We start from the raw sequence: 12,239 nt of genomic DNA on the forward strand, positions 1-12,239 counted from the left end.
GTGAAGTTTACATTATGTCTGCTTTCAAAGTGAGTCTTCAGAGTGTCAACTAACAATTGAGCTGTGGCACGTTAGGCGTATGATATCAGGGGCGCAGATGGATAATACTCAATTCCATAAATTAAGGATAAGTTTAATCGTAGCGAATTGACGCCTCAACCAATTCTCGGAAACCCTTGTTTGATTGCTTGATTCGCTGCTTTGGGAAGAGATTTCATAGCAGTTTACACGTATGACACGCCTGGGCTGGTCAAACTCTGTGAATGTTGAGTCACTGTTTGCTTGACTGAAGAGTTTCCAATTGCCTTCCGGGTTTTGGCAGCTTTCCGTCTGGCTACGATCTTCATACAAGTTGGACACTCACGATAGCTTGTAAGGTGCTCAGTTTGGCCGTAGTACGGAACTTCCGTCATGGGTCTTGCGGAATCCCCACGCAGATGGCTCTTTGTGCATTTAACAGGTCTCTGCACTTTGCAAGTTTTGGCAGTTGTAACACTGCGCTTCCTCCACTGGGTTGATCTTATCGAAGGTAATCTTTTGATGAGGGCTATACTTCAACTTGAAAACTCCCTTAACTCTTAAGAGGGCTCAAAGTTGGTTATAAAAAGACCAGACGGAGATTTGATAGGGAGTGAAGGATTCTTCCGGTGGAGGGCCTTATCTTGTTTGGTCACAAAATTTGCAACCGAACGAACTTTCAGAAGTGGGTACTCTGAAGTAAGTTCGGCCATAATTTCTTCAGGGTCAGTTCCATTATGGAAACCGCCGATAATTATGGACTGAGTTCTAAGGGATGAAGGTGTTTCTGTGGTGACACTAAGCACTTGTTCTTTAATGAGCGAAATTTTGGCATAGTCCCCTGTAGACTCCGCAAAAATAAGGGTTCTATCACCTCTCGTGTTTTTAGAATCGCCTTTAGGCCCTTGCCCTTTAGTGATTTAGTAGCTGCGGGACATTAATATTATATGCCGTAATTGGAGCAGTTTTCTCCTTTTGAGTTATTTGAGCCTAAAAAACAACATCTGCTGTCCACGGCAGTCAGATGAAAAGTGAAGCCGCAAAGGGGACGATGGTCTAGTTAGTCAAGTAACTTGGATGTTTGTGTTTTTCTTATATGGGTGACATGTGCTCCAAAGAAGAGTGCACAATACACATATTTAGACGACCCAACATCACGTAAAATTCCGCCCACGGCAATGCTATTCCGGCTTCTTTCCAATTTTCATAAAATAATAACTTATTTTTTTAATTATTATTTTTATTAGAACTTTATTAAAATGCTTTCAATATTTGTTGTTACTGTTCAAATATCCTATCATTAGCTTAGGTCCACAAAAGTCGACTTTCGGAAATTTCAAATCCATTTTTAGATACGTAAGAATTAGATAATCAGTAACAATTAAAAGTTGATATAATTAGACCACTTTCTTGCTTCATAATTTTCGAGAATAGTGATCATCAAAACATAAAGTAAGGAGGTGCCTATGTGACCGATATTCAGAAGTCTGAAAACAAATAAAAAATGTGATTTGTTTGGTACATTTGCAAACTCAGACACTCACCTTGATAAAGTCTGGGCTAATTTTTGTGCCGTAAACACAAAGCCTCAATGGTTTTCTGAGTCCAACTTCCTTTTCCAATATTTTAACGATATCATCATATACTTGCTCAGTTAAGTCACAGTACGAAAAGTTTACTTTTTCCAAATTAGTGGCAAAGCTAACGAATGCCGCTACACCTTCTACAGTCACAAGTCCTGCACGAGGGCAAATGAACTGTCGCAATTCCGAGCAATTTTTGGCAATTTCCAAAAGATACTCATCATCCACAAACTGGTTTTGTAAATCCGAATGAGTATGAAGTTGCAAAACTCGGATGTTCGATAGTTTTGATATTTGATCCTTAACAAATGGTGAAACCGTCCCGAAACTATTTAAGGTCAATGTCTCCAATGTTTTTGATTTTTTCTCAACAAGGACGCCTAGAAGGTTCGTATCATTGTTGAAGCGAATTTCAAGATGATTCAGATTTTTTAGTCCCATCAATATTTCGGACATGGCTTCATAAGTGTCACTTATAATCAGCGTTTCAAGTTCATTCTGAGTTTCAACAATGGTCAGGTAAGTTTCCTCGTCCAAGCCGTTGCACAAGGTGATATCAAGTTTCTTCAACTGCACTGCCTTACAAATGCTTATCATGCATTCGGATCTGATGGCACATCTGTTAAGAAGAAGCTCCTTTAGATTTTTAAGTTTTTCCAAGTGTTTCCCGGTGAACTTCCAATTGTTACTCAAATTCAAGTGCGTTAGATGATGCAACTGCGCGATCTGTGCGCAAACCCGATCAGTTATGTGGAAGCAGTCTGTAAGATCGATTTTCTGCAAATTGGGATTCGCGCGAAATATCCTGGAGTATCCTTTATATGAAATATTCACAAGTTGATGAAAGACAAGCTCTTCTAGATTGTTACAGTATTCCGGAATTAGCTCAATGTAAGGGAGGTAGTTTACGCTTTTCAAACTTTTGCATGATATTTTCTTTATTTGAGAGCCATGTCTTGAAAGAAATGTTTTGGTGTCATCAATTGAGGCCTTTTCAATGATATCATCCAAGTCAAATGTCTCTCCTGCGTTAAAGTTATCTTTGACTAGAGGCTGAAACCGAGTAGAGAGCTGTTCGAGATATAACCTTTCTAGCCATGTCGTAAAGGATAGGATGTACGCAAGACAGTCGTAATTAAGATCTTCAAGATGCAAACCTGAAAAATTCAAGCCATTAACCAGGAAACTATATCCAAAAATGACAATTAACAAAGACACAAAAAATGTAATAGGGTACATATGTAGTGGGAATACTTGATAACAGCTAACCCGGTCGCAATCGAACATGTGCAAGATTTTTCCGTCTCCATAAAATTTCAAAGAATGTGCTGAGAGTTGAATCTCCTTTGTATAGTCTTCTTGCCCCAAAGAAATCGGAGTGGTATTCTCATACGTAACCAATGACGAAAAATGCTTTCGAATCTGCTGCACTAAAACCACCAGAACAAATTACTTCCAGCTCGACAGAAAAGCCCTGGCCATTTTGTTCGCAATGGATTATTTCTACAAGGTCCTGTAAGGGGGTTTTTGCAACTAGTCATGAAAAATCAACCACTGATTCGAATTCTGCGCCAAAATGGAAAAGTCCCGACGATGACGCAGGCTCCAGAAAATTAATTGAGAACGCCAACGCTGAATGTCTATTGATATCACATTCAAATCCCAGCTCCAAGTAGGACATCATTGAGGACGTACACGTTTGTGGATGGGAACGATTTGCAAACATCTTGATACAACCAAACACAAAAAAGTGTTTTAAAATTAAGCAATTTCTGGGATGTGGGAATGCATTTGTGTCAACGCCAGGATCAAATTGAGACTGTTTTGCACTAGTGTTCTTTCTGCGTTGCTATATGGTAGTAGTACATGAAAGGGGACCACCAGTGTCATTCGAAAGCTCCAAGCATTCCTCAACACTTGTCTGCGATGTATCATCGTAATACGCTTGTCTGGTACTAATTCAAACGAAAAACTTAGTCGGCGCACAGGCCTATGGCAAGTAAACAACGTGATCGGAAGGCCAGATGGGTCGCTTCAAGAGCACTTGTTGCCGAACAGTAGAGGAGGAGGGGGAGTATATCCAAAACGGGGGGGGGGGGGGGGGGGTTTGAAGCGCATTTTAGCAAGACGCGAAAGGATGCGTAGGTTTGGTTGACGTGCCATACCCCATCAATGGGTAAATGACAGCCACATATTAAAGTTCTGGTCAGCTGAGAACATTAAAGATAGGAGAATACAACTTTGAAACCATTGATAGTTTCTCCTATCTAGGAGATTAGATTTTTGTCTGCTAATCCACCCAACTACTGGCCTATGCTGACGATATCAACATCATGACAAGAACCACCCGAGACGTACAAGCTGCCTTCATCCAGATCGAGCAGGCAGTGATTGGCGCGAGATCTTGGGCTGCACATCAATGAAGGCAAGACAAAATATATGGTGGCAATGTCAGTACCGAAGACGAACAAACGAACAATATCAAACCGCACTGGTCAAACAGGAAGAATAAGGATAGGAGAATACAACTTTGAGACCGTTGACAATTGCTCCTATCTAAGGTCGAAAATCACAACCGATAACAGCTACGATAATGAAATCCGCGCACGGTTATTGTCAGCCAACAGAGCCTATTTCAGATTACAAAAACTGTTCCGCTCGAAACGTCTCACCATAGGGTCAAAGCTCTTACTGTACAAGACAATGATCTTGTCAGTCCTCATGTGTTCCTCGGAGACTTGGGTTCTTAGCAAGAAGAATTGCGAACTCTTGGTCGCGTTCGAGACAAGAATCCTCCGAAGAATTTTTGACCCCCTACATGAGGATGGACGATTCCGTGGCCTACACAATGACCGTCAGGTTATGGATAAAATCCGGCTTAATAGGTTACGGTGGGCGGGTCACTTAATCCGTATGGATGAGAATGATCCCACCCGGAAAATCTATGGTAGAAAAAGAAGACGAGGCAGACCCTGCCTAAGATGGCGTAGGCCAGGACGCCAGACAGCTTTTAGACATATCGAATTGGTGGACCTCGGCGCAAAATCGGGATGTCTGGAGTTCCTTATTAAGGCAGGCCTAGACCGGATACCGGTTGTTGCGCTGTTGATGATGATTTATAGTCTAGCCAAAAATTGATAGATAAGGGGTAGCTTTTTCCAAACTACAATTATTAGTTTTCAATGTAAATATATTTTTCAGTAGCAACTTACGCCCAGCTCCTATCTAGGGTCGAAAATCACAACCTATAACAACTATGACAACAAAATTCGCTTCCAGTTGCTGGCAACCAACAGAGTCTATTTTAGCTTACAAAACTTTACTGTTTAAGATAATGATTTAACCAGCCCTCATGTATTACTCGGGAACTTGGGTTCCTAGCAAGAAAAAATTATGAACTCTTAGCCCTTTTCGAGAGGAGAATCCTCGAAAGAATGTTTGGCCGCCTACATGAGGATGAACGATTCCGTAAACTATATAACATCGAAATTTATGAGCGATAAAACGACCGCCTGGTTGTAGATAAAATCCGTCTCAGTAAGTTGCGGTGGGCAGGTCATTTAATCCATATGGGTGAGGATAATCCAGCCCGGAAGGAAGTCTATAAGGGTAATATCTATGATAGAAAAGAAGACGTGGAAGACTCTACATCAGATAAAGCGATGATTTAGACCAGGAAGCCAGAGAGCTTTTATAGATATTGAATTGGTGGACCTTGGTGCAAAACCGGGATTCTGGAGTAACTTGCCAAGGCAGACCTAGACCGGATACGGGTTTTGCACCAAGGTCCACCAATTCGATACCAATTGTTTTACCATTTATGACAATGATTTATATCACTTTCGTTGACCAGCATCAAGCCGAAACATATATTCGAACGCTACCAAAATTAAGCTTGGAGGAGCATAGCACCTATATATATAAGCAGCCCCTTGCGAATGGTTTGGCCGCCAGACTTTTCAAGTAGCAAAACCTATTACATCATTTGCGGGGACATTTACTGCTAAACAATTAATATTAATGAAATTCGTGAAATTCGTGATACAGTAAATGAACAACTATATGCCAACATATTAAATGGCCTAATTTTTGCTTGCCAAACTTACTACGGAAGGTCGCGGCTGACCTCGTTGCCTCCTATAGGCGACTGTAATCCTGTAGTGTACCGTTATGGTGTCTTAAATGAAGTGCTCTAACACACTTCAAGGCGCTGATCCAATTGGAGTGTTGCGCTAATGATTATTATTATTATTAAACTTACTTTAATTGAAGCATAGCGAATTCTTAAGGATAATTTCAAATAACCGGCTGGCACGGTTCAACAAACTGCAAAACTGTCGGCCAGGTCTAAACTAGGCGAATTTCGCTCTCAATATGTCTTGCTTGTGAATCTACTTATATGGATGTGTGGTATCCACTTTCTGTAACTATGTCGCCGCAGTAAAGTTGTAGCAACATCTGATGAGTATCTTCTTCCTGGGGAGAAGTGGGAGTTAATTGCTTCTCAATTGAACCGGTTCATTATCAACTTATCAAAAAAAATAGGGACGGTAAATGCACTGAAAGGAGAACACCTGGCTCTTCAAATGTCAAGATATGCCTTTTTATTACAAAGGTAATCTTTTAATTGCCAAAATTATCTATTTATTGACCTAAAACTCAATTTTCGTCGTCCCGTTTGACGTTGAAGAAATTAAGAAATTACTTTGGAAAATTTGGAAATTGACTGAAAAACATACATACATACAGTGGGTCAAAAAAGTATTCGTCTGCATACCTTTTCCGTGATTAACTTAGGATTTTCTTAACTAAAGAATAAAGACAATATTCTATTATCTACTCTTTAGAAATAAAATGAAAAATAAGCACTTCACTCCATTGCTACAAAACAAAACAAAAGTATAAAATAAACCTCATCATTACACATCAAAAAGGTATTCGTCTTTTTGCATTTTCTTTTGAAGTATTACCAGATAATGGTACTTACCAAAACATTTTGGTGTGTAGTGAGTCGGCATTATGTTGTAGTCTATTTATTGTTATATCTTAAAGCAATATATTTCAAGCGTTGTAAGTTAATAATTAAGGAATTGCAACATGAGATGAAAGATCCGAGAAACAGCTGTGGAAGAGCCAACAATTGTAAATACTTTATTTAAACAAAGCCCTGCATTCAAAGAAATAAGTGAAAGGGCTAACGGGCCAGCCAACTTTTAAAAGCATTGTCTACAGGTATCTGAAAATAGGAAAGTGCGAAAATGCCCGAACATTTGGCTGACCATAAAAATTAACTGCAAGTGAAAAATAGATAATAGTACGAAAATTTAAAAAAAAGGCCCTAGCAAAGTGAACCAAAAATGGCTATTGAGGTGAAGAAAGAGGTGGGGAAATTCGTATCAGATAAAACTGTACAGAATGTTCTTCGTGAGGCTGGATAGCGCGGGCGTACAGCTCGTACATCAGCAAAATTAACAGGAAAAATCGGCTTGAGTTCGCAAAACAATCCCCTGAACTTTTGGGGATTTTCACAGATGAAAGCAAATTCAAATTCATTCAACGGATGGTAAAATAAAAATATAGAAGCAGCAAAGTTATGATATGGACGAAAAGGTCCTAATTCCTACGATAAAACGCGGAGGAGGATCACTGCTGGTATGGGGTGGGTCCTATATTTATATTTCCAAATGTCAACTTCACAGAAGCGTGGAAAATATGGGCCTATCTACAGATTACATTTTTAGTCAAGATAATGACCTGACCATATTTCAAACAAAAATGACTTACAAATTGCTCTTCAGGAAGAATGGAGAACCAATTCAACAGGTACAATGTCAAGCCTGTTATAAGCTATTATTTAAACACAAAAATAGACCATAACGCAATGCCGGCTCACTACGCACCAAAAGGTGTTGGTAAGTACCGTTATCTGGTAATGTTTCGAGAAGCGAATATTTTTTAAGGTTTTGTGTAAAACAAAACCTTATTAAAATCGGTTTGCTGTCTGTCTGTCTGTTCTCGGAGACTATTCTAGCAATTCACACCAAATTTGGTGGAAAGGTGGGAACTGTAAACGCTCACCCATACGGTGAGTTACATATTTGTACGTAGAATCTAAGGGACGGTCCCCAATCATGCAAATGAGGTGTAAAAATTTGTTTTCCACCACATGTAGTCAGTAGTGGGGTAACAAATGAAAGGTCTCGATTAGTACTTTCCGAATCCGGTCTTTGTTTTAACATTTGTTGCAAAGGTGGGGAGTGAGGGGGGTCGAATTGATCATTTCTTTAATGCACCCATTCTCAGAAACTACCCAACCGAAAAATCTGCAAAAAATCAAGAGGAAATACCCTCCATACTGATAGCTGCCCAAAGAAAGTTAATAATAGTATATTGCTCTTATTTTTAGCAATTGGCTGCATAACCTCCCTTAAGTTCATTCTGGCGCCACAATATAGAGGGTAATATAGAGCATGATCCTACCAAGTTTGGTGAAAATCGCACTATTACTTATAAAGTTATAATAGGTGAAAGTTGTAGCTTTTTTGCAAATTCAAGACTATGAATGTCAATATCACCTGAAAGTGGATATTATCACGTGATATATGCATATATTACGTTCTTGGTACACATGGAGCAAATGCACACTCAAATGCCTTTATAAAAGAAAACACAAAACCTTTCATACCTGAAGCATCCAGCTTCCGGTTTCCCGACTTGTTTGATGTGTAATGATGAGGTTTATTTTGTGTTTTTGTTTTTGCTTTGTATTAATGGAGTGAAGTGCTTTTTTCATTTCAGAAAATAGAGAAAAATTGAAGATATGAACTGAACATTGTCTTTGTTATTTAATTATGAAAATCATGGCAAAGATATGTAGACGAATACTTTTTTGACTCACTGTATGTCAGAATTGAATATTACCAATCGAAATTTATGCAACTACAATACGTAGCGAACAAGAAGTTATTATAAACAAATGATTCTCTTTAGCCATAATGATAAGGTTGCTTATCATATCTGGTTATATCACATTCAGCAGAAAATTAATTATACTTGAGAAACTCAAAACTACAAGTTAACCATGTTATGATTCTAAAGTGAAAGGTACAAAACGGTTTGCATTCTTACCTGTTTTTTCGCTGGAACTCATCTTTTGTTCTGATAGAAAGCCCGGATCAGTTGGTACTTCTCGAGTCAACTTTTTTGTAATCTGAATCAAGAAAACTCAATGGAAATGAAGAGTTAATGAAGATCATTGGCTCTGCGGTGACTAGTTGTATGCTATGAATCACACGTAAAACTGAAGACGCTCAGATTTGGTTTTTGTTTATCTGAGCATAATCCCATATTGATAATCTGACACTCTCCGGGAACTAAAAATGAGTCGTATTGATTAGTATGTACAAGAATAGGTTTATGATACTTACGTTTGCAGGTGGGATGGTTTCATATCTATTGATAATGAACAAATAAGATCGAAGATACGTGGTAAATGTGATAAAATTTTCTGCGCTAACAATTGTTTATTCTATTTTTATACCCAATTGGTGTGTTCCTGTTACTAGTGAAATAGTCGGAACTGCATCAATTATTAGAAAACGGTCGCACTTTGCGTAGGATTTCCTTGGCAACTCCATAATTGATTACTTCCATCCCAGGAGCGAAGCTTATGACTTTATATACCAAATATTGAGGTTAAAGATCCAAATACGAACGGCTAGTAGCATACATTGTTTGCCTTTTTAATAGTTTTTTAGAAGAAACAAAGGAATAAGCTTTGGAACCCCTTCCCGCCTGAGGGGCGTGACGCCATGGGACTTTCTAATCTCAAGGTAGATGTATCTGTCTATGGACCCTTGATATTCATACCAATGGATGCGAAGACTATCTAACACCTTTGCCGCTGTAAAAGAAAGGGTAACTCCTTGAAAAACTCCCCTTCCATTACTCCGGGATTTGCCGCTTCAATCATAATCAGCACAAAGCTCCTACACGGTTGTTTCAATTATGTCCAGATGTATTAGTAGTTAGGTCACTAAGCTGTCGCAAAATCTTACTGGTGGTAGAGGAATTTCTATTATGATTGGATGTAGGATACCAGTCAACTCAATTGTAAAGAACTACCTGATTGAAATCAGGGTAATAATCCCGGACATTGACCACATTGCCACCGTTACGATCGTGAAATGAAGTGATATAAAACGCTAAGCAAGTATTTTTCGTTATGCCAATTTATAGTCCTTTTCAGTCTTCGTAGAGATATAGGGAATAGATAACAATCGAATCGCTCGGAGTGTGATTCATTCGAAGTGATCCGCTTCCTAATCAACTTCAAACAAAGGAACGTAGAATTTACTCTGAAGTAGTTCCTTATTTAAAATTGCCAAGCCAGGGAACTTCAATGCTGCTATAAACAGCACCAACATCAAGCTGAGATTATTTCACTGTACTCTCATTATTACTATATGGGCTATTGATTCAGATACTTACAATCATGGTGTTTGGAAGATGGAAGTAAATTTCATATGTATATATTGTCATAAAGTAACAACTTTCACAATTGCTATTTCCGTAAATTTGTTGGGCGGAAAAAAGAAAGAAGAGAAAGAAGGGTAGCAGACATCCTAGGAAATCAACTGAGACCCAGGACCGTTAGCATGTCCATATTGTGTGAAAATATTTGTATAAAATAGTGTCCTCATGCCTGAGATTAGAACGACAACTCGTGGAAGTTGGGAGTCACGGTAGGTGCGGCTAGAGTTATTTTGCGGTAGACACTGAAATTTGCATTCTTATGACTTATTCATGTTACATTATGTTATTGTATGTCTGGTAGGGATGCAAAACTAATTGCTTTCCGACCCTTTTAATTGTTTTGCCCCGTTTCGCAATAAGAACAAACCAAGAAATCAGATCCATTTGAAATCTCGCCCACTCTTACTATAATAATTGTCGGTGTATACGTCAATTGTTTTTATGAAACTGCGTTCCCTGACCCTTTTGTCAATGATTTCCCAAAGCTGTTCGATGAGATTCAAGTCAGCGGTTTGTGTAGGCCATTAAAGGGCATTCACATAATTGTCAGCCAGCTAACTCTTCGCCATTCGAGTTGAAACTTTCGAATATTGTCGTGTATCGTACCTGTTGAGAATATTGTGAGAAAATTTTAGACGAATCGCAGCAAAACTAAGGAAGATACATCGGTTTAAGCTACAACGCCTTATACATGACTCAGCGCGGACTAGTGGTTCAAATGGCAAAAAATTGCAGCTTCCTGGAGATGTTTTGGTTGCCATCAAACCTGTCTATGAAAATATGAGCAAAGATGCCTTCCTAATAAGAATTCAAACTTATTTGGAAGATCTCACCAAAACAATTGAGTGGAACCTCTGCCATCGTTGAGAGCAGCTTATGTGGAAGTCTGTATTTTCAATGAAAGTTCTTTGCTTTACTAACCTTTATGTAAGGCATGAGAATCAGCAGTGGTCCAAGCGCCCATGAATAGACACGATAAGTCGAGCGGAGCCGGGAGCTGAAAAACAGACTAAAGAACCAAAAGGAAAAGACTAATTCTCTAAATGCCAAATAAATGTTTTCCTCTTGTTTTCTTCTTCCTCAACGAGAGACGCCACATTATTGAAATTGCGGCAAAGAGCGAAAGAGTAGAAAGACGGTTAAAGGAATAATGCATACAAATTGACAAAAATGGACAGAAATAACCAAAAAACGCTTTTCACACAAGCAAGACCGTAAAAAAACGTCGGCTACCTATCATTCACTCCCAACTCAGCTACTAGGTCAAAAATATTCTAAGGAAACGCGACATCGCAGTGATATCTACTAGGAGAATACATCAACTGAAGACACGAATAACATCAAGGACCCCAAGGATTACAGTGAGATAAACGGGAATCTATCAGCTAATCTGCACCGATTGCGAAAAATCATATATTAGTTCAGCCGTTAAAGCTTTCAAACTCCGAATTCTTTCAGTCAAGACCGATTAACATGAACTTTGGGGTAGGGGTAGAAGGTATTATAAAAAACAAAAGTTATATAGCCCGGAAGTGCGCGTTCCCCCCTTAGGAGTGCGGCACCTCCTTCCTGGGGTGTAATTTTCTTTTTTCGAAATAATCACAGAAATCGATTAAATGGTCCATTCTAAGCAAAAAATATTTAGTAAAACAAATAGTGTTTTTTGTGATCGACGTATCAACCAACGTCTCAAATCTTAAATTTACCGCAACACCGTCCGTCCTGTCGCTCTCTATGGTTATGAGTGTTGGCCGACTATAAAAGATAATGGACGGTATCTTGCGGTAATGGAGACGAAGATGTTACGTTGGACTAGTGGCGTGATACGTTTTGATCACATCCGAAATGGGGATATCCGCGATCGTTATGGGGTTGCACCGATCGTGGAAAAATTGCGAGAGACGCGTCCTCGATGGTATGATCACGCAATTCGTTCTAACGAGAATTCACTTGCCAAGATTGGTCTGAACATCGAAGTCGATGGTAATCGACCAAAAGGCCGGCCGAAACAACGGTGGCTTGATACGCTGGATGGGGATTTAAAAGCCTCACGATCGCATTCAGATCAGGCATTCGATAGAGCCAAATGGCGAAACCGATCAC

General features: G+C 39.2%; 1 protein-coding gene across 1 annotated transcript; it reads right to left on the minus strand.

Annotated features, from left to right (window-relative positions):
- Window positions 1-1,251: 1,251 nt before the first annotated feature.
- LOC119646270 (F-box/LRR-repeat protein 3-like) lies at window positions 1,252-9,272 on the minus strand. The gene is made up of 4 exons (XM_038046678.1): window positions 9,029-9,272; window positions 8,730-8,974; window positions 1,563-2,758; window positions 1,252-1,505 (listed from the first exon to the last, which is right to left on the minus strand). The coding sequence occupies exons 2-4, from the start codon at window positions 8,749-8,751 to the stop codon at window positions 1,434-1,436; spliced, it is 1,290 nt and encodes a 429-aa protein (XP_037902606.1). The 5' UTR covers window positions 8,752-8,974; window positions 9,029-9,272; the 3' UTR covers window positions 1,252-1,433.
- Window positions 9,273-12,239: the final 2,967 nt, after the last annotated feature.

This window comes from Hermetia illucens, chromosome 1 (assembly GCF_905115235.1).
Source record: "Hermetia illucens chromosome 1, iHerIll2.2.curated.20191125, whole genome shotgun sequence".
In the NCBI taxonomy this organism is placed as follows: domain Eukaryota; kingdom Metazoa; phylum Arthropoda; class Insecta; order Diptera; family Stratiomyidae; genus Hermetia; species Hermetia illucens.